This window comes from Pyrgilauda ruficollis, unplaced genomic scaffold (assembly GCF_017590135.1).
Source record: "Pyrgilauda ruficollis isolate IOZ18807 unplaced genomic scaffold, ASM1759013v1 scaffold14, whole genome shotgun sequence".
NCBI classification, from domain to species: Eukaryota; Metazoa; Chordata; class Aves; order Passeriformes; family Passeridae; genus Pyrgilauda; species Pyrgilauda ruficollis.
Window position 1 is genome coordinate 7,498,341 of NW_024512543.1, and position 27,542 is coordinate 7,525,882.

At 40.3% G+C, this 27,542-nt stretch overlaps 2 protein-coding genes across 2 annotated transcripts in view; both read right to left on the minus strand.

Moving 5' to 3' along the window:
• Positions 1-23,876, minus strand: part of LOC121349482 (cytosolic phospholipase A2 beta-like) — a 42,234-nt gene extending 18,358 nt beyond the window's left edge. Inside the window, exons 1-6 of the mRNA XM_041459971.1 lie at positions 23,818-23,876; positions 9,050-9,176; positions 2,997-3,069; positions 1,848-2,024; positions 1,074-1,210; positions 281-412 (exon numbers count right to left, since the gene is read on the minus strand). Of these exons, the coding sequence (XP_041315905.1) occupies positions 281-412; positions 1,074-1,210; positions 1,848-2,024; positions 2,997-3,069; positions 9,050-9,176; positions 23,818-23,828 (657 nt within the window). The 5' untranslated portion in view covers positions 23,829-23,876. The remainder of the gene's footprint in view (positions 1-280; positions 413-1,073; positions 1,211-1,847; positions 2,025-2,996; positions 3,070-9,049; positions 9,177-23,817) is intronic.
• A 3,522-nt stretch (positions 23,877-27,398) lies between these two features.
• The window catches only part of LOC121349483 (acyl-coenzyme A thioesterase 1-like), a 10,634-nt gene continuing 10,490 nt past the window's right edge, over positions 27,399-27,542 (minus strand). Inside the window, exon 4 of the transcript XR_005954542.1 lies at positions 27,399-27,508. The gene's annotated coding sequence lies outside the window, so the exon portion shown is untranslated. The remainder of the gene's footprint in view (positions 27,509-27,542) is intronic.

Here is a 27,542-nt window from a genome sequence, read left to right on the forward strand (position 1 = left end):
TTCAGATTCTAAAAGATAAAAATTATTATTTACAGATGCCTCCTGTCAAAATATGTTGCCCTGAGAGAGCATGAGACAGAAGCTGCTTCATTTTCTGAATTTGTAAAAAGACATTCATGATGTCACAAAAATACAGCAAAACTATATCTGTTTTGATGAGGTATTGATAATGACATATAAGGCTACCTGTTCATGAAGATCCAAACCCTACCTAACATGGATGACAATGTGGACAATGAGGTCTTGTCAATCTCTCCCTGTGTTTTTTTTCAGCCCTTACCTCTGATTTCAAAGCAAATGTCTCACGGATTGTCTCCCCAGGTCTGATTCTAGCAACATTAAAAAGAACTGTGAACTGCATGTCATCTTTGGTGAGTGCATCTTCATCACACACTGCCAATTCTAAAATATTCTGGTAGCAGAAAAAATGAATAAGAACATTTATTAAGCTTCTGTTAGGCAGAAACAAAAAAAAAATTATAGATTTTTGCAACTGTTTCACTAGCAGAGCAGTAAGAATAAAAAAGCATGTCCTTTCTTTCAGTAGTCTGCTAATGTAGAACATTATTACACCCAGTCTTGGGAAACTTGTGAAATGGAAAACAACCACCTACAACAGAGGTTCCTCCTCTCCTGAGACAGAAAAGATACCAGTGCTCTGCACCCCACTGATAACCCACCTGAAGAACAGACTTCGTTTTTTCATTCTCAAAGTTCTCCAAATGTCACAATTTAGGGAAGGATTAAATTTGTTGTCTACACCACAGCAACTTCTCTACTCTTCCCTTAGAACTGGTGGAGGGAAAGCTCTTTCAAAGTACAGAAGTATGCAACAGTAGTGCTTATTCCACTCAGGTGACAACAAAGGGATTCTGGACTACCTTAGATACAGGCATTTACATCACCAATGTCTGTAAATAACTGAGCAAAATACTACTTCTTATGTCTACTGTTCTCTGTGCAAACCAGTCTGTTAAGCAAGCATTTGCTTAAATTATTTAGCACAGAGCATCAAAATGGATACTGAGGATTCCAAGCTATTCAAATTAGTGAAAATTCTATTTTTTTACTACCTCAACTTCCCTCTGGATCCTAAAGTAGAAAGTCTCATTCCAGACAGGGTTGTCAGAATTCCTGATGGTTTTGGTCCGAAGCTTTCCAGGTGAAGCAGACGGCAGCCACAAGCGTACATAGCAGTCTGATGCCGTCACTGCAGCAGAGAAAAATTAAAAACCTGATGCCAGTGTTATAGAGGAACAGTAGGGCTAGGCCTTAATCCTGGAGATTAATAAATATTACTACTTTTTTTTTTTTAATTAGTAAAGAGATCACCATTTGGAAACAACCAAGGAACACCATCTAATTACTGAGAACTATAAAATGCAAATGTACACATGCACGCACAAAGTACACTAAGAGCCACGTTTCCCATGTGAAGAGAAAGAGGAAAGTGGACTATGCCCACTGACCATTCCTCAGGCATAGTCCTCACAATTGCAGTCAATGATGTTAAAAAGTTAAACTGAAACTACAGCTGGTTCCACAAAGGGCTGTTAGGATGATTACGGGAAAGAAGAATGCATATTACAGCAAAGAACAGAGTCTGCCTTGCTCAGCTGAGTCACACAAGCATGCGGAGGGGACGTAATGGCTGTCTAGAGGTGTTAGGCGCTAGGCAAGATGATCTGCTGCCGCTCAAGGCCAACGTGGGCCCTAGAACTGGAGGGCACAAGCAAGTCGGAAATCTTCATTTCACTTCCATCCTACATCTATTCCTTATGGTTAGTGCAGGCAGTGCCTCGAGCAGCCATCCTTTGGGGAGAGCCAGGGTGGGGAAGAGCATTTACTTTGTGAAGCTTGGCAACGGTGTGAAAGGAAATCTCCCAGTTGATGTCTTTCAGAGCTGGAGTCAGGACTTGATGGAAGATTTCTACTGCAGCCCGAGATGCCTAAATACTTCAGACTGGTATCAAGCAGTGAATAACATTGCCCCGCAAGGTTTTGACACGAAAGTGGAACTGTCCCTTCAATAGAGTAGATAGAAGAGATCATTGAAACTCAGAAATACAGGCCTTGCCACACTAACACCTTTCTAGTGTCCCATTTGCCACGGGAGCACAGGAAGCCTTTGGCAGGCAGTTATTCAATCAACAGGGCATTCACTCCCTTTGATCTCCCTCACATCCAGGCTCGGCCCTGCATGGCAAGGCATGGATGGTCTCAGCTGTAACTCGAGTAAATCATTGCAAAGTGATGGGTTTTTTGCTGAGTAAGTAATTTTTCGCTAGAGGAACACACAGGCTAGAAGTTTCAAAACTGAGAAAAGGCAGCTCAATGCCTCTGTCCTAACTGAGGAGCTCATTGGAGACCTCAGCAAAAATGGCAGCTGAATGGTTGGTCCACAGCACACCTGGAGAAGGAGACAGAGGAGGCTGTGAAGGGGAGATAATGAGTTAAAGACACTTGAACATAAAAGTACACATAAAAGTCTGTTTTGCCTGCATGCTCAGCATGGGCTTAGAACTGGATCTGCAGAGGTCCTCCTTAAACAAAACTATCAATATAATTTATTGTGACTGGTCAGCAAATACCCTGAAAGATAAAGTATTTTAGAAGGCTTGAAATTCTCTAATTCACCTTTGATTATTGTGTACAATTGGTACATTTCAATAAAAGGTCCCTAAGTTCACAGCCTGCGTGGCAAAAATCCTGCCCAAGGAGATTCATAGATTGCAGTGTCCTAATGAAGTCTACCTTCCCTGCTTGGCCCAGAAAATTAATCTGGGTGTCTTGTTTTTTACCAGTTCCCCGAAATGCCACTAGAGATGTACTCCCGTCTAATGATACCTAAGACATTTGATCTAATTATAACCCTGGCATTAATATTTATATTGCTCTGCTTTACGTACGTTACTTGCATACCTGCAGAACTTAAGAATATTGCTCACTGTGTAAACTCTGGAGATGACTAAAAACACAATCAAACCACAACTCACACAGGTCTCTTGACTTGATGTTCTTAGCTTGTATGATTCTTACAGAAAGCATGTGGATGGGGCAAAACTTCATCTGCAGAGAAAACAAATGCAATAATTTGATCAGCTCAGAATGCAAAAAACCAAGATGTATTTTGAACAGTACAGGGGACAGTCTGCCCATGTCTGCTTGAAGGGAGGTGACCACCTTCAAGTGGCAGTACACCATGCTGAGATGAAAGCACAGCAGCACACTGGGCTGTTTGCTAAGGAGCTCGAGTAAATGAAGACTGAGAGAAAACACGGGCTCGGACAATGGTAAGGAAAGCTTTCCTTGTCACCCCAGAGGCACTTGTTTTCAGGCAACCTGATGCACAGTGATGGTTGTACTGCCAACACCCCAAGGGTCCTGTGCCACCCATAGGTCAGAATGGGGCCTTTGGAAGGCGGTATTAGGAACTGCAGCTGCCTGCCCAGGTCATGGCACAGCTGACCTACCTGGGCCAGGACATGGTACAAAATGCGCTACAGACTTCTGACTTTGTATCTGAACTAAGATTAAATTTCTGTGATGCTTGTAAGTACAGCCAGCTCACCAAGTGGCCCTGCTCACTTCGAGGGAACAGACCACAGGCCCAGCAGAGACCCTTCAGACAAAATAAAAACGGCTCTGCTTTGCAGGTATGGTATCACAGAATTCCATATCATTGTGTATCCTGAAAATACCCAATGGAAATGGAAGCACTTGACTTCCAGACATGAGATTTATTTCTATCACAGGTAGGCTATAATTTTAACACTATTTCAAGTTACTTGTTCCTAACTCTTAACAGTCACAGCTTTCCAGGGTAAGCTAATCAGAAAATACTTGTCATTTTCAAAAGATGTTCTGAGAAGAATGAATGAACACATATATGAATGTAACAATCTTAATAACAGAAGCAGGGAAAATATTTTAATATTTTAATCTTTAATCTTTTTTAAATGGATACATTTAAATTTCCTTTTAATTTTCTGCTAGGTTTTTTTGGTTTTGTTTTTCTGCATGCTATACTAGCATGGCTTGTCAGCAATATTAAGAAATAATAACATACAGTTATTACAGTCTCACTACCACTAATAAATTAAAACTTAAAGCTTAAACTACCAACTAAAATAATATCTCTATTTGCCTAAACAGAGAACCTCATTACACTGTCACTAAATAATTTGACAATTTTATTTTTAAAGTGAGCACCATGACTAATTTTCCTGACAAGGAAATTATTAACTCTGTAGATACAAACTGTTAAAGAAGGAGGAACCCTTCTACAGAAAGAGCCACTCACTACAGTTAATCTGAGATTCTTTTAAAATGAGGTGAGACTATTATTGGACATGTTTATTAGAGATGAGAATAGCCTGCATTCAGTTTCATTCAGGCTTGTTTAGAGCTAAATCACATTACATAAGATGGATATCATCTGCACTGTGAATTAGCATGTTCAAATAAAGGCCTAATATTAAATTTTATTATGTCGCTTAAAGTTACACACTTTTTAAATTTGGATTTACATTTAAGAGCTGCCCTGACTGGAGAAACCCTTGTTAAACCTATAAAATCACTTTAGTCTGTCTCTTGGCTTGATAAAAATTGCAAAGCAAATTTGTTTTTGTGTGACAAGATCTCTTTCTAGTATGTTTTCCTCCAAATTTAAAACTGACATATTTAAAATTTCCTTAGTTTAATGCATTGTGGACATTACAAGTTCTAATTGGGACACTTCCATGTTATTCCAGTTGCCCGCTGAAAGAATTTGACTTCAATTTTCCTGTGCAAATAGTTATTTATCATAGAACAACCAGCTGGAACACTCACTCAGCATACTTAGTGGTTTTCATTTACGTGAATTATTGGATTATGTAGACAATTACAGAGGTGACTAGTTTTAATTAATATGTTAATTCTTAGTCATTTTGTAATCAACTTCTCCCTTGCTCAACAGAAGCCCAAACCATTCACGGAATCTGCCTTCACTGAAGAAACACATGTTGGCATAAATTTTGCTTTGAAATTTTTCGTGATGAAAATTTCCTAACTACTTATAAAAATGGTTCATCTGCAGGTCATCTTCAGAGTACTCTCAGATGTGATAGATGTCATGTTTTCATCCTCTGCCACTTCAGCCAGAGTGCCTCACTCCTCTCCCTTCCCCTTCAAACAGCACTTTCCTTAAACATGTCAACATTTGCCAAATGATGGAAATATCAAAGGTGACTTTTCACTCCTCCTGATTCAGTGCAGTTTAGTCCTGGTGTTATTGCAGGATAAAAAGCAAACAGATTCAGATGGGAAAATGTGGCCATAATAAACACTGAGGGCTCTGTAAATCCCACAAGGAAGCCAGAAACCATCCCTCTCCCAAGATTGCAGTTACTCCAATCTGTGATAACCATTCAGAAGCGGGCTAATTCCTTTTTTCATCAGATAAAGGCAGAGCTAATTTTCTTCAACAAGAGCCCAGAGCAGACTCCCAGGGTCTGATTTGTGTGCTCTAAAATAACATCTTTGCCTGAAAGTGCTGGTACTCCAGAATACCCTTCTACAAAAAATAATGACAGTTAGAGGTACCATTTGCTATTTTCATAGCATGAAAAGCAACATGTAACTTCACAATTAATGCAGCTTGATGAGTGCAGACACCCTATCCAGACAGCCCTTGACAGGTTTGCAGCTACATTGATCTTGTTGGTTTTAATTCACTTCCTTGGGAGAAACATGGTTTCTTGTACAGGCATGCAGAGAGTAACAAAACCCCTCTGTAAACATCCAGAGTCGAAGGCAGCTTTCCCAGAAGCACATCATTCTATTTTTGCTGGGAAATTACTAGTGTGACACTGGGGCCAACAACATAGTGCAGGATTCAGCTACCTGTGCATCGCTGCATCCTAAACAATAACACTCCAGGCCAATAAATAGTAGCATCTCCAGAGTACCAAAGGGAAGTCTAAAACTTGGGGGGGAGGGGAAAATAAAGAATCCAACAAACTTCTTTTCTTGACAGTATTTAGCATTAAACTATATTTCTGTACTTTCAAACCAAGCTTTGAGAGTAATTTCTGTTTAAAATACAGAAGAGTCAGTAATCAGGAGATAAAACTAGCATGTCAGAATTGCCACAGCTGTACCAAACCTTAACAGACTGAAAATTCACATCAGTTGCCACAATCTCATTGATTGTAATAACACATGCTCACTGACTTCCTTCCATAGGAATGTTGATGAGCCTTGGAAGGACACATAAATCTTTTGTTTACAGGCAGTTTAGTCACTTAAGGTTTCATTCCAAAAAGACAACTTTGAGCATATGAAATCTCAAAGCTCATAAATATTGAGGAGCCTACCAAAACAATCTGTGGATGGCAGCAAAAGAAGAAAAGTCTACCAAGAGCTCATATGTTTGATTTCAGTATTTATTGTCCCTCTATGCTGCTACTAGAAGATGATCTCATGGCCACCTTCATTAGAAAGTCAGTATTCTAGGGAAGTTTCTGCAGTCTGGGAACCTCATCCCATAACTCCCTGTTTTCTTTTTTTTTTTTTTTCTAGGAATAAGTCCTTGGTTTGTACATGTTGGAAGGCTGATTGGAATGTCAGTGTTTCACTCTTCCTGCACCAAGCTTAGGCAGCTCTCTGAGCAGTTATCACCACGGGATAACACCAAATCATATTAAGCTTTGGATGAGGATTTTGCTGTCTTCTGACATTTTGAAAATAGCTGTAGGATTTATCACTCAGCTTTATACATATGTTTCAGACATGAATAATTAATTTCTTTCATGGATTACTTCTTTCTCCAGTGGTGTACTAGAAGCTGTACAATATCTTGCCCACAATATCTCACACCAAATGTAATTATCTGGCATATTCATTCCATTCTTTTATGTTAGATACTGAGGATTTGGTCCAACTACAATTTGGCAATTTATCAAATTGAGATTAAATCTATAAATGTATAAACTATAAGAAAGTTTAGTTACCAGCCTGGTTCTAAAGTACTCTCTTCCACTAAATCCTCTAACATCTAGTATGGGCTATTAGCCCTTCCATCAGTTAGAACGCTGCTAGAAATTTGTCCTTCCAACCAGCTGCCTACTTTCATTAAAATTAAAGGGATGAAAAGTTCTAGTGGAAAAAGTGACTCACAGAAGAAATATAGAAAACTATGAGAGTCTTATTTTGCTTGGGAATCACAACTGTCCCAAATTTTATCATTGGAAGTTGAACAACTAGTGAGGAAATCTAATTCACCTTACAAACATATACTGTAATTTCATGTAATCACTGATGGATTACTTCAAGAATCATTGTGGATTTGGGATGCATCTCCTGTTCATATATATCAGTCACCTCTTTATACATATGAGTGGGTCCCTCAGGGCTTTGTATTGACAAAATTTCTGAGTGTTTTGCCAAACGAAAATTATTCCATAGTCCACAAAATAAAACTTCTAAGGAGGGATTATTCTTGTCTGAGCAGAAAAAAAAGACATTATTAGGAATATGAGAAGTTGCAAATTAATACTGATAATCACTTCTGTGTCAATTTGGTAGTTCTCTTAAAGTGCAAAAAACTAACTGGGAGGTTAGCAGGTCTTCCTAGATAGTTCAAAGTATCCACACATTTCTAAACATGTGGGTTTTTTAATGGAAAAGAAAAAAAAACCACAAAACCACTTTGCTCTTATTTCCATATCTATTTACCAACTTATACACACTGAAACACGCACTTGCCTGACACAGCAGCAGAGCTACCTGCAGTACTGAATTATTTTCCTTCCTTGGGAACAGGAGCTTTCTGACCTGAAACTACACTTGCACTCAAACCTTTTGGCAGTGGTGCCTATTAACCAGGAGTCTGTCTGTACTCATAGAACAGCAGTTGCAGCATTGGGATAAAATGCAAGAATTCTGTCACTGAAACTTTCTAGATAAAATTATATCTGAGCTATGTACCCATCTATCAGCTCCAGAACTGTCTTACTAGATACAACATGATAGATAATATTCATATCTACAATCGAGAGATACATCTGGATCTAACTGGTAGATGGACTAGATACAAATCTTATCCAGAAAGTACACAGCATTTACAATTTATTTTCTGTCTGAATGTTTGTATATTTTTAATCTTGAGCCATCCCTTGAGCCATCCATTCAAGTTACTGATATTTTTCTAATCTTTAACTTTGCCTGCAAATATTACCATGGCACAATTAATGATCTCCATAGGCTGTAGCATGCAACATTGCTTCTCACTATATTTGAAGCCCATGAATGCCCAAAGTTCTTTTATTTGTTGCAAAATTTGATGAAGGGTTTGATACATAAAGAATTATTATCTGTAAATAATCCATGCCTTGCATTCAGACACCAGGTCCAGTATTTTTTAAAGATACACATGAGAAAAGAATTTTCAGCTAATAGTTCTGTTGATTTATACTAAAAGCCATCAGTTAAAATCTCTGAATGGAACTTATTATTCAAAAACTCAAGTCCAGACATGAAATACTTCCACTAGAATTGCACAAGCTGTAAACATTACATTAAAAATAGTTAGATCTAAACAGGTCAAACAGGTCATTAGATGTCTCCCCTGCAGCTAAAGTAATATAGATTATGCTTTGTTTCTAGATAAAGCTGTTGGTTTATTTCAGCTGGGGCAAGCAATGAACATGTGCTATCCAAAGAAAAGCACACAGGAGGGCTAAAGCAGTCTAATTTTACGGGAGGTAAACTCTTCAAGAGCAGTCCCCTCCTTCTTCAGGGACTTCACTGCGGCATGTACACAAGGACAAAGCAAAGCGCCCCGTTTGCTCTGTGTTTTCACTGAAGCTCGCTTACACATCAGCTGCTGTCAGGCAAAAGAGGAAAGCGGTGAGGCTGCAAAGCTCAGGATGCCCCTGCCACACCACAGCAGCCTGGGCATCCCAGGAGATGCACGGAGGAGGGAGTTTGCTGGGGAGAGCTGGAGCACAGAGGCCCAAAGCGAGGTGCCCGGCCACAGCGGAGCGCGGCGCTGCCGCTCTCTTACCTTGGCTGGTGGGCTCCCCATGGCACTGAAGATGGCGGCAGCGACCGAAACCCCAATTTGGTTAACAGATCTGTCAGCTGACAAACACACTGGCAGCTTGTTGTGCTGCTGCTGCTGCTGAAATAACCTGAAGGACACATATAATTTATACAGGCGCCGAGCTCCACCCTCTGCCTCCTCTGTGTGGAGGAGAGCCTCCTACATCTGAGAGGGAAAGATCTGCAATGTCAGAGGTGAGAGGAAAGGGTGACACTTTTAGTATTTCTCACAATTTTCTATTGCCCCAGCATCCTCCCACCAGGTTTTTGGGTTGATTCTGACATGTTCAGAAAGTCTTCCTTCACTCTCACTTCTTCCACATATCTAGTCAGAAGACTAATTTTCAGTAGCTTTTAAGTTCTTCCACAGAATACTTCACCAAAATAAATAAATAAATAAATAAAAAAGCCAAAGGGAATAGTGAACCAAACTTCACCTATTACAATGTCTGGTGGGAGACCAACCCACTTCCAAGCACTCTTTTCCTACAATTGGAAAAAAACTCCCAATATATTATTGGGAATCTTTCTGAAAAACAGTAGATCACGACTTCTCAACTGGAAGTGCCTACTTGACTGGCTGATCACCTGGCCAAGTCAGAGATGCTGGTGAAATTGAGATTAAATATTGGTAGAGAAAGGGAAAGCTGCATGCCTTCTGGGCTTTTTCCCTCTATCTGCTTCTTATATGAATATGAAAACTTGACATTTCCCAGCTTCCCATCCTGTTCCCCCACCAACTTGCTGTTGACAGTGCTGGGTCCTAAGGCATCCCTGAAGATGGCAGAGGCATGGCTTCCTCCACTTCTCCCATGCCTACTGTGACCTGCTGACAGGGTTCCTGTCAGGACATTGCTCCAGGCAACCTGCTCTGTCTGTACCTTAATCCACACTTGCAATTTCATGGTGTACAGACCCAGACTTGGAAAAGGCCTGGAGGCCACCCTAAGTTTTCAGTAAGGTATGTTCTCACTGCGGCATAGTAATACCAGATAGGATCAAGCCAGTGGACACACACCTTAAACTAATGGAGAATGTCAAGAGTTAACTTTCTTCAAATAATACTTATGAATTTGGTTTTTGACAAGAGAAAAAAAAAATAATTATAACCACAATAGTTGTTTAGAAAAATAGATATACCTGAAATCTTTGGCTTCAGAATTTTCATGAAAGTCAGATACACACTGTGGATCATCCACTTTGTAAAATATTTTCCACAAAAAACTGTCACCAGTTAAAATCAGTTTTAGGCAGATGCTCCTGGGCTTCTGCAAGTGACAATCAACCACTCAAATTGACATTTTGCAGACTCTGCTCTGGAAAGCAGCACCATGTTCACCACCAGTGAGGACTAGATGCACTAGGTTGAAATCTTTGAACTACTAAGAAGAAAGATATCTGAAATAAAGGTCTGGTACATCAAAGAGCAGTTACAAAGCTCAGGGGAAAATCAACCAAAACTCATTTGAAAGCAATGTGGAGTTCAGAGCAATTAACTGTGTAAGCCTGCAGGACTCCTGCAGTAACACTGTTTTAACAGCCTCACTTGGGCATTTTCATAGGATCAGATAAGACTGCAGTGCACACACTTCTTGCTTCCTTGGACACAGGAGTCTGTAACATCCCATTTCCAGAGATAAGGAAAAAAGGCAGAAAATAAAGGAAAAAAGCTCTTATTCAGAGAGGAGTCTTGGTTTTCCACTTTTGTATTGCTGTTGCAGCTTTGATCAGACAGTCTGCTGCTATAGTGAGCTGAGAGACCAAAGTAGTACATGGACAAATTTACCTGCTAAAGAGAAGGCAAGTGGAAACCAGCCAGAGAACAATGAACTCCACTCAAAGAGTGGTATGTCTGCCTGGAAACAGAGCAACACATTAATAGCAGAACAGCTGTTTTAATGCAGGGACACCCATGTCTTAATGGAACAGGAAAGAAGAAAAAAGCTCCCAGACTGCTTTCAAATAAAGGTGCAAAAGTTATTTCGGAGAGCTATGAAACTAATTTTTCCAATAACCCCTCCAAGAACTTAATGTTTCCAGTAAATGAGCATGGCCAAAATACGTAAAATGTTTTGTGTTTCTTGTCAAAAAGCATGCTGACAACTACTACATCCATTTCCTCCTGGACATCAGGGAGGTGGACTATGTGACATCAGGGCTTGCTGCAGACATTAAAAATGTACAGCATGTGGAAAGTAAGACAAAGTCAACTGCGTAAGGAAGGAACAACAAAACTAAAAGGCTAAACCTGAAGCGAAGAGGGCACAGCAGAATATGTCAGTGAACTAGATAATAACCAGGCAACCACCTCAAGATGGTACAGAATGTCCTGCCCCTCTCCTTTTTAGAGGGAGGACATTGTCATGCCAGGCTTCTACTAGTGGAATTAGACTCAGAAAATATGATACTGTACCTGCAGCATCAGATTGTAAAAGACAGTTCAGGCAATAAAGAGAAGAGCTATTCTAGAAAGATTTTACTTGTTAATTAAGACAGTCTCATTCCACATTTGTGACTGAATCTCACTTCTTTTCCAAACTACTATTAAGAAAGTACTAGGAAATAAGCTGGGGTGGGGGAAGAGATAAAAAGACATACCAAATTACACTGAGGTTAAATTGATTCATACACTACCTGTTGGCATTTGGGTAATGCACACAAGAGACTGTGAAACAAAATCAGAATGGAAGGAATGCAAGCCCATGCTGCAAGCTCAGCATGAAAGAAATTAAAGTCAATTAATATAGCGTTCAGCTACATGCAATTTACCCAGTGGGCTGCTCACTAACTGCCCCTTGCAGGAAGCTACTGAGCTGCCAAAAACCAAGCAGCAGAGTGGCAGCAACTCCAAATGATTGTGAACTGGACTATCCTACTGGAGGCATAAACTGAAAAGCTATCAGGGACAGAACCTACAAAAGATACAGAAGTCTAATTCAGTGAAGATGATTACTTGCCCCAGCAACGGCACTGCAAAATTTCAAACTCAGCTTTGGTGTACAAAAACTATGCTCACTGAGGCACTGTCTTCAGAGTCCTCCCACCCTTGGTCCCAGCAGCTTCATGAGGAAGGATGGCAATTACCAAAGCACACTCCTATAAATACAAACCTCCCATGACTTTGTTTCAGAAAAGTTTTTCATTCATTCATTCCATAAAAACTTTTAAACAGAGATAAGTGATGGCTCTTTCTAGGCCTAGATGCAGCCACACCACTGAGTAGGTGGAGGTGGAAGACTGCGCATTTTGCAATGTATTGTTTTGCCAGACAGAGACAATGGGAGATAACAGTCACTTTTTTTTTGCCTCATAAGTCAGTTTATAGCTTGTTTAGCTCAGTGGCTAGGTCAGGAAAATTACAGTTACCTAAGAAAATAAATGTGTATAGTCAAATTCAAACCACATTTTTTTAAATGTTCTCAGAAATTGAGAAAAAAAGTATTTTTTTCCCTAGCTCACCCCCAAAATATTTTTTCCATATTTGTTTTCTTTAGCCACTGTAAAAAGTTAATCCAAACAAAACCAAAAACTTTATTAAAATATATCTCAATTTTTCAAGTCAAAATTACCATGTGAAACTAGGAGCTATGAAGCACATTTAGGACATGTAACATTTAACTTTGAAATAAAAGCTTTATAATTTTTCACTGTTTCTCCCTTGCCCCATTCTAAGCAAACAACATAGCCATTCTGAAATTATTTTAGATCTTTGAATACTTTCTGAACAACCATTTTCAGTACCTGCTGTTAATGAGAACAAAACTACAGGTTGTCTGTCTGAGCAGCAATCATTTGTAAATGAACTGTCCTTCTGGCTATCAAGATCCAGTCCTGTTTCAGAAAAGTAAAAGGTGCTATATCCTCTTACCTATCTCCTGAACCACTGTTATCTTAAACAAAGACTTCATACAGTAAATCCAGTATCACTGGCTCTTTTTCCTGGCCAGAGTAAGGGAGCTACTAATTTCCTTAGGTGCTTTGCAGGTGTGGTTGTAAATATGGCCAGATAGTGATCTTTGCAGCTTCACCACGGGAGGAAGCTGCTTATTACTTACCTGGGCTATCTGAGGACTGCAGTGTTACCTTTCCAAGACACGTCAATGTAAGCCACACATTGAAACCTACTGTGTTTATGCTTAGAAATTGTTCTTTTATTTTAAACCAAGTGATTGCAGAGCATCTAATTGAAATAATAGTTGAGTAAGACATTTCAATGTCATTCCACTCAAGCCAGTTTCTGAAACCTTTATCTTTAGATCTTATTCAAATAGTCTGACACTGATGTCAGTATAAAATTGCTTGTGCAAAGACCTCAGAAGAGTTAGGTAAGTATTACACTTGGCTGACAGGAACACTTGACTTATGGTTATGGTATTCAGCTTCAAATTATCACGAGAAGGGTTTCCTTCAAGAGGTAGGGTTGCCACCAACCTCTTGTATTTATTTAATGGCCACTTTTTTAGAATCAAGAGAGTAACTCTTGCTTTCTGTTATTGCTTTTCAGTCTCTATGACTACATATTCTTTGGGGCAGGATCTACTAAGGACATGTTTGCTACTGAAAGTTATTATACTGGGCAAGAGTAATTAAAACATAAAGGTTGCAGTGATTGTATGACACATACAGCAGCATTTCCTTTCTGTTTCTGTCCAATTCTCTTTCAACTCTGTATGTGGGTTTTTTTCAAGGTCCAACCTTTATCTGAGCATAACCCTTAGATGTTGGCTGAGAAAGAAATAAAATATATACAGTAATTTATTCCAAACAATATGGAAGTCATTAAGGGTTCAACTTATGCATTCCTGACAGTAACTTATTGTCTAAGAAGCCCTTCAAAAATAGCAAGACTAAAATAGTAGCAGGCATCCTCACTGTGCTATTCTGTAGGTTGGTATTGCCAATGGGTAGGCTTCTTAACTAAAGCTAGCATCAGCCAACTAGCCAAAGCTAGTCCTGGCCTAGGTAATCTGGAAGACTTTAGAGAAGTGCAAATGTAAGAAAACCACTGAATTGAGCATAGAGGCAAGACAAAGAAATATGGAAACAGCCAACTCAGGGAGAACGCATTGAATGCATTCAAGTACATGACCAGTAGCTCTGGAAATACCTGCAAAGAGTGCCTTTACAGAAGCACACTGATCACTACGAACAAGTGAATGCTGACACAGAGTCCTTGATAAATATCCGAAAATGCTCAAGGCTTAAAAATACCTAACGACAAAGTTTCATGTTGCAGCAGGAAATGTAAAAGCTAGTTGCTGCTAGAACAGGAGTTTTTGTTCCAGTCAACTTCCAAGCTTAGAAAGCCCTGCTCCTACTTCACACTATTGGCTCTGGAACTCCTCTGGCAAAATGCTGAGCTCATTTGAGAGGCTGAAGCAACAGAAAACTACTCTTCTCCTTTTCCTGAGGAATCTCCAGGGCTGCCCTTCTGTAGTGGCATGCAGCCATTACCTCAGCTTGAGCCCAGTAGAGGGAATCTGACCATGGACAAGGAGCGTTGTCCATAAGAGCTGTCTAAAGCATCAGTGCTCCAAGGGAAATGAGCATCAGAGGTGGAAAACACATTAGACAATTCAGTGCACACTCCTGCACATGGATCATTACCCTCCACTGATCACACTACCAGAAAGTCACAGGGCTTTTCACCACCTCTTTGTAGATTGTGTAGGTCTTCTAAGTTTACTGAAAGACCGCCAATTTTGAAAACTGAATTTTTTCCTTTCTTCACTCACATCCCTTTTTTTAAACACAAAAACTCTAGACATCAACCAAGCTATATGAACAATTCAAAATAAAATAACCAGAGTTTGACTTAGTCATTAGAGTTATTATGAGCCTTGCAAGCTTATTTACAGCAATTAAGAGCCCTGTGACTCACTTCTGGTGAATTATAACTTCTGACAGCAGAAGACAACTTCAGGGGTTCTACAGAGGATTTGAATACAAAAGTTCCTTCTGCATTGATGCTTATCCCTGTAGAAAATATTTCTGATGAGAAAAATTTCTCACTTAGGCGTGTTTCTCTTCTTCCACTCAACTTGTATTACTTCTGTGACAAAAAGAAGTCAAAATGTTCCTAATACAGCAACTGGGAATTTGCCTTGCTGAAAGCGCTCTCATCTTAATTCCAGTGGTATGAAAGCAGCTTTCTGCCACCTGCTCCCCTTAAGCCAGCAGAGAAAGCAGACAAGTGTGAGCAGACAGTGAGCATCTCAGCGGGTCTCAGGAAAGCTGCTCTAACCTGTGCCAAGGCAGAGTCATCCACGGAGCCTGATATTATCTCTGAATGTCTCTGTGCATGCATATTAGGTCAGGGTTAATTCCTCTGTTTCAGCAGCACATAAAACATGACACTTGCATAACACTGCAATTTTAAATGCTTTTGGTCTAGTAGAAAAAATATTTTTACAGGCACAAATCTTATTTAACCTCTTAATTTATATAATACCTTGGGAATTCTGAAACTCTGAAGACTATTACAAAGTGCTTCTTGAAACCTGAGAACCTAGAATAGAAAATCATGCCAAAGCCAAGAGAAATGTATAGCCTTCAGCATCTCAAGGAGCTAGGGTGATTTAACTGTAGGCCTCCCACATTCATGGTCTATGTGGCAGGTAAGGCATGACATGGCCAACAATAGAAAAAAAAAATTGTGTAGGCCATGAAAAGCATTGAGTCTGCTCAGAGCAGAATATCAAATTAAGCTACCTGCACTGCCTCATGTGGCAGAGGATTCCAGACCTATGTGCCAAAGGCCCAAAATTAGATCTCCTGGCCCTAGCCAGGAAGAGTCTGAGCTGGGGGAGCTGCATTCATTCAGAGATTCTAGCTTCCAGGGGCAGAGATCTGATGCAAGACAAGATTTCAGACGATCACCTCTCCCATAAACAGCTCCAGGAAGCTCACCCACAGCCTGCCAACGCAGCAGAGCACAAACCACTGCTGGTGCCCTCCCTGTAACACACACAATTTGTACTCTGCAACCCTTCCCCATGCAATAGACACATTGCAGAGACCCTTGCTTTGTATGATTCAAATCCACTAATTGTTGGTCTTCCCTCCTGTGTAGTTACACACATACTGAATGCATTTGTCAGCCAAGTAGTAGCAAGCAAACTGTGAACCACAAAAAGGTAAAATGTCCTGCACCAGTGCTGGGAACTGGAATGTTCATCCCACAGAGGAAATCATGTTGGCACAACTCCCTAAAAAGATTTCATTCCCATATACAAGAAAGATTTTGAAACCTTTCAGGGTTGATGCCTCAGCTGCCATGCCAGGACCCTGCCTACACAGCTGTTTTGGCTCAGCAGCCCCCTGGGCACACTGGGCGCTTCACAGCTAAGAGATCTAGGAAGCTGGAAGCAAAGGAATTGACCTAAGAACAGCCTAAGAACATCTAATGGGCATCTCATTCAGCTGCTGACCAGCCTAGGGGGTAGCCCCTGGCAAGTGGGAGAAGCCAGCAGTGTCCTGTCATCTCAGAATGATGGGTAGCCAGAGGAACAGGCCAGGTGGGTCAGCAAGGACAGCTTTCCAAGCAGGTTTCCATAAAGCAGGAGAACCAGCCAGCCCAGCAACACAGAACCCAATCAACATTTTTAAACAGAGAAGTGTTGCATCAGAAAACGTATGATCGGCTCTGTTCATCAGACACCGCTTCCTCACGTACGCTACATCTGGGAATGGCAAGGACCTGACTGTTGATAACACACTGCATATTTCCTCCTCCTCCTCAGAGATGATACACAAACAGCTGACAATGTGGACAGATATGTGGAGCATGGTATACCTTGTGCAACAAGTTGCTTACAGTAAAAAGAGGAGAGAGGAAATAAGATTTAAAATTATAATGTACCCCCTGCTCTTTGACCCTGTCATAAATCCTTTGTACATCTTAGACAAGTTGGTGAGAAATTTATTGTGAAATGGAAGTAGCTACAGCCAGTTCACCTGAGATCACAGAAACTGCTGCAAGCCAGAGGAAAGACAAAAAATATTGTAAAGAAAAAAAATTATTCTGTTGTTGTAGAATACACCTTCCATTTATGAACATAAACATTATACATCGAGAAATTGAGTGTATTCCCCATCAAGTATCTATATTTTGGAAGGCATCAGTTTACTCAAGGTCCAGAGAGCACCAAAAGGTCCACTAGTCATGGCACAGATCAGAAATGTGTCCCACCCTCTGAAATAATACTTTAAGGTGCCTCTCTTCCACATTGTTTAACCTTATGTGGCTCTGAATCAAATTAAATGAATGGTTGCATTACATTATTACAGATGCAGCTAAATGCTCGTCACTTGTCCCAAGCAAAACATTCTTCAGCTCTGGGGGGAATAACCTGGAAGTCAAAAAGTTAATTAATGGTTTCACATGGCACCAGGGACAGTCTGTAAGAAGCAGTGAGCAGGGCAGCTTAATTTTCATTCAATATACTCATGTACTAGGAAGTCTATATTAATAACTCCAGCAGAAGATACTATGGTCTCCATTGCAAAACCAAGAAACAAAGATACTGTAAAGCAATTTGATGCCTTCCTAAATAGGAGTACATCTCAACAGCTATTAACAGCCCCTTTCATCCCCAGCATTTGAAAGAAGAACTGTACAGGTGAATCCATGCAAATCCATTTCAGACTCTCATGACAGATATATCTATTTGATATCTTAATTCTAGTTCTGGTCATGATCATTTGAGCTCCACTTCCTTCCTTCTGATATGTGTAGTCATCGCCATTATGTGGTCTGCCTGTGTCAGGACAGGGTTTAATGAAAAACATTCTAACAACAGAGCATCTTGGGGTTTTTATTGCTAGATGTGTAGAGCTCAGCAGAAGTAAAACCCTCATCCCCTGCACTCTGTCTCCTGTCCCTCACCACTCCAGATTACTAAGGGGAGCTAGTCAAAATTCAGCCAGTCAAAAAACAACCCAGAGTAAAATGCTGAAAATTCAAAGCCATGTCTTTGCTGTTGGAAAAGATGTGCAAAAAGAGTAGGAGACATCTTCCTCATCTGCAGCTACTGGTAATTCACTAGGAGGTCTTGTGCTTAGACAATTCCAGCTTTTCTGCTATCCATTTAGGAGTTAACATATGCATTTAAAAAGCCAAAAGCTTTGATCTTCTCAGACACTTGCACACATTCCTCTCAGGAACAGTCTAATTGATATTAATAGGATAATTCACAGGTAAAGTGCATTTCCCCCTCTCTCCCCTCTCTGCTCCCTGTGAAAACCAAATGTATCACATTTTTTCATAGGTTTCATTATTGCTAAACTCCTGTTCCTCCTATTCTTTCATACGTGTTGGTGTTTGTGTTGGTGTTCATGCATTCCATTTAGACTACAGATCTTTTTCAGAGCAAGTTTTACAGCTTTTCTGAGAACTTCTATCACTTTTAACAAATCACTTCTCTCTTGATTTCGCAGTACCACAGTGCCACAAATGTCAATAAATTCTATTTCTGATCTTGAAACCTGTGTTAAAGCTAAACTATGTATCTTCCCTCCTACACCTTCCTTTCACATGGTGACCCCTGACTTTTCTCAGCCTCCACACCACATTTCCCCCCCATGTGATACCTAAATTTAAATTAAAACAGGATTATTCTCTTTTATGTGTAGCTCAATCAGACATGAGGAACTTGATTCAGGCATTACTGGGAAAAATGCTTACATTGGGTAGGTCCAACTAAATAGCCATAGATGGCTTTTGTTTTTAAAATCTCTTTTTCTTCCATATTCAATATTTTCCTTATATATCAAACATATTTTAGAAACCTGTAGTTGACCTATATCCACAGACAGTAATGGGCTCTGTGCTTCATAAAAAGCTTCAGATGAAGACACAAGATGCTCCCTATTTCAAGAAGACTTGCTTTTTAATCTAACAGTGTTAGAAACTAACACTGAAATGCCCTTGGCACTGATATACAGTGCACCTCTTCCAAAAAATATGGAGTACTAGAGCTTCCCAGATAATACCTTGCACAAGACAACACAAATGTTTCCTCAGAAGGAGACTTGGTTCCAGGGCCTAAGGTTCATAAAACCACAAGGGACGGAAATACCCATCCTTCCCCTGTTTTACAGCTTTCTTCCCTGAGCAAACATTTGGAAGGCAGTTCCTGGAGACAAACCTTGAAGGATTTCCTCAGCCAGTTTCCATTTCTTATTGGTATTCCTACAGCAGAGGCATCAACCCCTCATTTGCATCTCATCTGTGTCAGAGGGTTTCAGTCTTTCCTGTTTATAGTTTATACACCATCATGGCAGCAGTGCCATTAGGATAATTATAGTAATGTTAGGACTCCCCTGCACACTACCAGGAGACGCTTTGTGTCTTAGATAATGAGGTCAGCAATTTCCAAGATCTGCAGAACAAGGACAAATTGTTTTGGCAATACGCCCAACTTACTCCCAAGCTTGACCTACCACCTTCCCCTACAGGAGACCCCATCTGCTCTTCTGCATTACTGCTCTTCTGCGTTTCTGCTTTAGGCTCTTCCTCCAGGATGAATCATACCATGTTTTATCTTCTTCAGAAGCTCCCATACTGAAGGCCACACCAGCAGAGAGGCCAATGGAAAATTCTTCCAGTTAAGATAATCACAGAAGCAAGGGTGAGGGGGAAATAGAAGAAATCATAGGCCAAAATCATATCTGAGTAACTTTTTCTAAATAAACTTCAGTGGAACCTACTTCTAAGCTGGTTTTGCATTGCAAGTAGCAAGAGGAAACACAAAATAATCTGCTATTCACAAATGCACACACAAATGGACTCACAGTCTTCCAAACCCTCCTGTTGCACTGTTGCTGCCTCTGCAAGGAACAGGACATCTCAGCTCCACTGTAGCTTGTGAGACCTGACAGTCCAGGTTTTATGTAGCATTTAATCTCGGGTCACATTCAAGGCCAGCCTAACACAGCTAATTCCTTAATTCATACCATTGCATTGAAATTCATACTGAGGCACCTGAATTTTCAGATCACCATGTTTTCTAGACCTAATAATTCTAAACATTACTTGACTGTGCACTTAAATTGAAGATATGGCCCTCAAAATAGACATATTACAAGTGAATTCCTGGTCCAAACAGAATTGGTAGCGAAACTATCACTAAGAAATACACATCTTAAACCAGCGCTATCGCTCTCAGCAGCTCTGCAGAGAGTAAGCTCCAAACAAAGCAGAGCAGCTGGCTTAGGGAAAGCATTGCAGCTACTTAATGTGCTAACCAGCAAAACAAAGCACCATGCACCCTCCGTGGGTGTTAAGCCATTGCCAGACATGTATGCTTCCTATAAAACAATCATCCAAGCCACATGGTCTACCGGGGTGTCAGCACAGGGCCTGCTACCCCAGGCTCACTTGCCACACTCACAGAAGAAACAGTGCACCCCAATACTTAGCACTGCAAGAGATTTTGCAGCCTTTTGACACACCCTGGGCCAGATATCATCTCCTTGGCTGAGGCTTGTACTGTATCTATACACAACTGTTGCTCTCACTGTTGCTATAGCTGTACATTATGAAACTCCTTAAATGCGCAATACATCAGTTTTTGGCACAGCTCTCTTGAGCAGGTGTGTTGTGCAATGCATTCTTCAGAGCTAGCAGGGATTAAACAGCATTTTGTGGGTCCCAGGAGATGCAGTTTATATCGCTCTGAGCATCATAAGGCCAAGTTTGCTCTATTCAGCAGAGCCAAAGGCTGTTGCAAATTCAGATACACAAAGAAGGAGAAAAGAAGAACTATGACTTTAATTTAGAACAAGTTCAGCACAGACAAATTTTTAAATTTCCAACTTGCAACAAGATATCTTTTTAAAATAAAGCTTTCTATACAAGCATGTTCTAAAATGCAGACATTTGGAGAAAAAGTGCTTCTGGGCTAAAATTTTTCTGACTTATTCCAGGGAAGGTAAAGGAAGCTGAGAAACAGATGTTTTGCATAAAATATCTTCCTAAAACTCTCCTACTGTGAAGCTTTTGTGACCTTGTCACTTTTGCTGAAGTGTCTCCTTAGATAACACCACATGACTAGGATACTTTGAAAACATGGAATTGCTAGGCTTCATTGCTAGAGGGTTTGGTGCCTTCAAACACAGTGACACCATGTGGCCAATTGCTCAGGATGGAAACAGCACTGATGAAAGGGCAGTGTACCATTTTCTCATTTTTCTTTGGCTTTACTGAATTTGTCTTAGGCATGCTTGAAAATATATTAACTACTGAGAGCAAACTAGGTTAGAATCTTCATCTGGACAGGTAAACAAAGCCAAAGCCAATGACCATTTTGGATTTCAACATATGTTCCAAAGTCTCAAGTTTGCAAAATTGTCCAGTAAAACCTATCTGTAAGTTCAGCAAGTAGATACCCAGAACAGTTTGCACGTATGTCAAAACACCATATTGACTTGGCAGATTCAAGCAACTATGATTCAACATTCTCAAAAAAGTGCATCTGAAAGTCGCACTTAAATATCTATGGTTTACTTCTGCAGTAGTATCACAAAACCTTGCAATTAATTTAGAAATTGGAGATATATTTGGCTTGCTCTCATGGCTTGTTTTTCTTTCAAATAGATGTAGTTACCCCCACTTATTTTTACAGATATTTCTGCACCAAGTATTTAAAGTCACAAGTGGGAATATTGCTGCTAGGAATGTTCTCGGTAGATTTGTTCTCACTCTGCATTATATAATATGGTGACTGATGTGATGAATCATCTCTCCCTAACACATCTCTCCCTTTTTTCCAAATGAGGTGCTGCACATTGGAAAGGTTCAGCTCATGACAAATGGTAAGAATGGGCAGATCTCTTTGAGAGACACACACGCACAGAGGCAGGCAAATAGGCAGATGAAAACTGAATACAGAATACCCCTCAAACAGAAAGAGAAAAATATATTAATTAACTCTTCACAGGGAACATATTCACTCAGTAGGATTAATGCTCATTAAGAAATGTATATTTTGAGGCAGTGTTCAGAACATCTTGCTCTCAAGGGCAGAGAGGAAGTGAAAAATACAACAGTATGACTCCCGGTTGCACAGGCTTTGCAAAGTCATTGTGCCATCAATGCTGCCTTTTTTGCTGATTAGTTAGATAACATGCTGGTGTCATTTTTCCATTCCATATTGAACTCCTGGTGAGCAATTTATGTCAATACTATCACAGTGCATCTGAATGTAAATGAAATAGGTTAGTTTGAAAGGTGATCTAAAAGGATTTTCACCTACATATATAATAGTTTCACCCACATACATAGCAGTTAGAGCCTAGGAAGCACCAGCTAGTCAGACACAGGGCTTTCTGACTGTTCGAAACAGGAATTTGAGTTGAGGAAGATTACTGACCTGACCCTTCAAATTTTGCCACGCTGACTGGTGAGATTATGCTGCCATCTTGTGACCTGTAAATTTTACTCAGCTGCAGGTGACAGACTTTTTCTCCTAGACTGGGAGGACAGTGCACATGATCTCCCTGGTACAGAGGTGCAGTAATGATGCTTTGAGCAGCCAAGCCTTCTTTTGTATTCAGACCCACATTGTCTCTGCTTAGCTTTCTTATCTGTCTCCCATGGGCTGCACCCTTCAATGTCAACATGGTTGCTAAAGGAAGTGCTGTGCATGGACAGGCCAGAGTAGAGCTGACCCTGCAAAGGAGATGAAGCCCACAGTTTAAAGGACTAGAGGTTTGTAAAAACTCTAAAGAATTAAAGAATGTCCCCCTGCTGCCAAGAGAATCATATGTGCTGGAAAGCAAAACACAAACTCAGCCAGCAGTAAAAAATTACAGTATACACTGAAAAAAATATAAAAAAGACATATTCTTTACAGCTGGGAAGCATTATTATAAATTATTACATAGTTTTGTATATTGAGGATAAAATTTTCCTCTCCATCTTCTCAAGTGTAAAGTTTGTATACTCATAGCAACATTTGTCTTGCTTGAAAGAAATGGTGTTACAATTCACTGTATTCTGAATCTAAATAGGGTTGTCCCATCCGGTCACATTAAATAAAATAGCTGTATGTCAAATGGATATGCTGTTCCCTGAACAATATAGGCTTCAGCTGTGCAATGACTGCTTACCCAGCATTTTGAAATACCTGGAAAAAGGTTAGTGTGGCTGCAATCACATTGAAAAGCAAGCTGGGATCCCCTCTCCTAGTAACGCCCCGTTCTTTCCTTATACCCCAACCACATGTGTTTCCATCAGTGTGTACTCCCACAGCACTTCTGAACTGAAGACACAGAATCAAGCCTTGAAGTGCTGGGAATACGAAATGCATGGCAAGGCAGGAGCAGGCACATACCAGGAACAAGCAGGTTTGAGGGCCCTGAGCCAATAAGGCAGCTGCTCTGAGCTCAGACACATTGCTTGGGAGAGCCCACAGACAGCATGCACAGCTAAAAGGTTCCCTCAACACCTCTACCTGGAAATAAACCATCAGTCTTTCCTCTCTACCAAAGCCTCAACCACCATTACACACCCAAATCATATTTCCTTTCAAATCCTTCCTTGCCAAAGGAAACCAAAGCATCCTGCACTCAGTTTCTGATCAGAGTTTCCAGGATATAATGTATTTTCTTCAGGATATGGCATAGCAGAATAAGAGCTCTCAACTAGCCACTGAATGTTATGTTTACCCATACAGTAAACAATGATTCTAGAATATGGAAAGAGGAAAAATGAATCTCTATACTCACCCAGCATCCATTTCTGTAACATGTTGATCACTTTGGCACCAATCTAATATTCGTAGATGTGTAAAATCCCACTGATAACAATCTCAGGTCCTTCAGGATATGTGTCATTTTTTCTCATAGTAATCTCATGGTCAAAAATCTTGGAGACAATGTTCAGGACTCCACCTAGTGAGCTAAAACAAGAAGTCTTTAGAGAAGGCAGATATTGCTAAAGAGACCCTTCCTTTCCTCTGACAGGGGTAGAAGACCAGCTTAAGACAGCAGAAGGTATTCTGTTGTCAGAAAACCTTTATAAATCCAGACTATGTTCAGGGATTGCTGATGTTTTTAGTACTCTGGATGTAAGTCAAGGATACATTGGAAATCCGTAGCTGGCAAGGATACACCCTTTTTCTCTTGCAAACTTAATCCACATACAGAAACGTACAGCCACATATTAATGAAAGAGGTAATGTTTCCCTATAGAAATCCTTGTCATATCAGCATTTGCATCTCCCTATTCTTAAAGACCAGTTCCAGACATACCTGATATTTTATTTTATTTTTAGATGGAATCTACCTCTGCAACAAGAGTCTGCCATTTCTTCCTCATTTCACAATGAGGGCTTAAGAGCTACCAGAAGCATTGAGCAAGCCCTTCTGCCCTGAAGCAAATACAATCTTTAAATCTTTCTAATACATAATCTCCTCTCTCTTGCAGTAATATATCAGGCTCTTCCTCTTCTGATACAGTCTGCTCCCAGAATGGATTCAGGTTGCAGCAGCAATCCAAACAGTCAGTGGGTTAACAGAGGAGTGAAGTCCATATCAGTGCTAAGTGAAGCATGTTGCAGTTTGAAAGGCTACGAATCAAACAAAAGCCTGAGATCTGATAATTAATAACTTTTCTTTCAAACCTATCTCATCACAATAATCTGATCACCTGTATTACAAGAGACACAGAACTCATTTTGCAAAGTTTGTTGAGATTAAGAACCCAACATAAGGCTGGAATTCTTCTAAAGAGAGACAAGAGGAAAGAAAGTAAAGCAGAATTCAGGAAACCTAGTGGAGGAAAGCAAACTCAAATAGGTGGAGAATAAAACAAAAGATCAGGAAGCAATAAACTGCAGAAGCTCAGACCTCTGGTAGTCTGGAGGCAACTGCAGAAGAGAATTTTGGTTTGGTTTGTGGCTCTTGCCTGAAAGTGGAAGTAGGTACCTGCTGTGCCTGCTGTTTCTATGGTACTGGCAGAAGACAGAGCTGAGGGTGCTGCAGAATTGCCAGCCAAGCAAACAGCATCATGACATCTAAGCTCATCAAAGCATTCCCTATTTCAGAGAAAGATTTCTTAGATTATTACTGGCTTTTCAGGAAACAGAGCTTTTTTTTCCTTCTGTTTTCAGCAGAGAAGTCTGTTTGGAGGCACACAGCCACATACTACCACTTTCAGAAGCAAAAAAATATTGAAAACATCCTTAAATATGCTTTCAGATTTTAGACCTCTTCAGTGGAAACCTAAAACCCTAGAAGAAAAATCTTGCAAAGATAAAAGTATTCCTGACTGTGTCCCCATGGAATGTCTCACTGGAGAGCTGGGGACTGCAGCAAGGAGAAACCATCCTTACCATCCACAAACACTCATCTGCTCCCAGAAAAACTGCATTTCACACACTAAGTAACATTCTATCTAGAATCTCCTTGACTCTGGGATCTGTACATGTGGTGACCCTCAGAAAAATCACTCTCTGTTTTTCAGGTGTAGCAGGAGGCTCTGTCCTCCAGGAACACCACCTCATGAGGAGAATTCTGCACTGTTCTACAGACAGAATTGCAGCAAAGCAGCTGAGACATGCACAGGCACTGCTCAAGTAACAACCATATGTACGCTGAACAGCCTGCTCAGAGGTCACAAAAGAAACGTGTTTTACTACATGAGTGCTACATGAAATGACCCTGTTGCCAAACCTGGCTAAGAGCTGGAAGAGCTGCAGAGCATACACAGGATTTATGAGACTAACCTCTGGAATCCCCCCAGAGACCAGGAAATTGCATTCCTTTGAGATCTGGACTGATGTTCATTGACAATGCAAAATGATGTTCTTCTGCAGGGAGAAGAAAAGCAAAGCAAAAGCACTGGAAAGCCAAAGAGCCTTATGTGGAGAACTGAGAGGAATGAAGAAGGACAAAAACAGTCTTAAAACTTCTACTCTCCTCTCAATCCAGCTGAAGGGAGAACCTGCACACACAAAGTACTGGGAGCAAACTACTTAAAAAGCCAAATGTTCTAAAAAGTTCAAGCTATCTTTCTTAAATATGTGATTTGAAAGGTAGAATGGTATTACCTGCCTTAGCCCATCATCATCCTCTGTGTGGTGTCTGTTATAAGGCTAATAAGGCATACAGAAATTATAAAATTACCAGAAAGCAAATGGAACAAGCAGCAAATGAAGCAGAGAGAGAAGACAGCTCTGGTCTGAGTATGACTGAACTTCCACTGCATGGTAACTATTAGGCACCAGCATTCTCTCAGGCTCTGCAAGGAGATGAATGTGTTTGGCTTTTTCCAAGCAGTTCTTTTGTTAGTGGACAGTATTTTTTAGGCTATACAAAACACACCTTAGTAGCCAGAGACAACTGGGGGAAAAAGGGAGAAAGGTTATGTTTATATCTGGTCTTCCTCGCTCCTCTTTTGGGCACAGTACTCCAGATGAATCAAGGGAGACACAGACAAGGCACAGCTTAAGCCATATATCCTAAGGAAGTTAATTACCAAATGACTAACTTTGCTTTATATTATGTGAAAGGTAACTCTTGGTGAAATAAAGCTCTCATGAAATGAGCTCTCGTGTCATGAAAAAAACAAGAAGATTTCAAGACCTATTGGTCTCATGTGGAATAAAATGTAAGCCTTTTTCCTGAACCTGTCATAAGCACTAATGTACCAATAAACAACAATCTGCTGATCAGAACACAAGTCTGGGAAATGGGAGAAGCTTCTCAGGCAAAGCCAACGCATGAGTTTCAGCCTTCTAAACCCACGGAGAACCCCAGCTTTTAGGTTAATGGCTATTTCAAGGAGACTTTTATCACCAGTCCTTAAGAGGATAAAATGGAGTTATGCAACTAAATGCTAATCTTCTCCCCAGTGGGAGAAAAACTTTTTTTTAATACCTTTCTTACCTCAGGACTCTCTAGCAACTAGAGAACAAAAAACTACCTTGTTTTCAAGTCTGATGAGTGACTGGAAAATCTGAATGGAATCAGCAAGAGATAAAATAAATAAAATTTGTTCCTCGGTTTCTACATTGACCTCAAAGTGAGGGAACTTGAGAAAATTTCTATAACCTGCCACTAGAGCTTCAGTAATGGAAAGCATTTATTACCTCTCCATAAAAGCATTCATTCTCAGTGTTCCAAGACAATAAGTGTACTAATAATGACTGATTGCAAAACCTCTTAACTGAGAAAGCAAACAAAACACAGGTTTCAGTGATTTGTTTGTAAGTAGATCCTGTGTTAGGATTCACCCTGCGGCTGAGTAGTGGGCACTGTGCAGAGCCCTGGAATCCCAGAGCAGGCAGGGCTCATGCATGCTCACCTCTGGCACTGCACAGTGAAACCATCTGGTTTGTGAACATGAGCCATGGTGCTTTCACTTGTACATGTCTGTCTTCCTCCAGAAGGAGATTTCTGCTGGAGAACCTACATTCTACAGGGAAAAAAAAAAAAAGAAAAAAAAATAA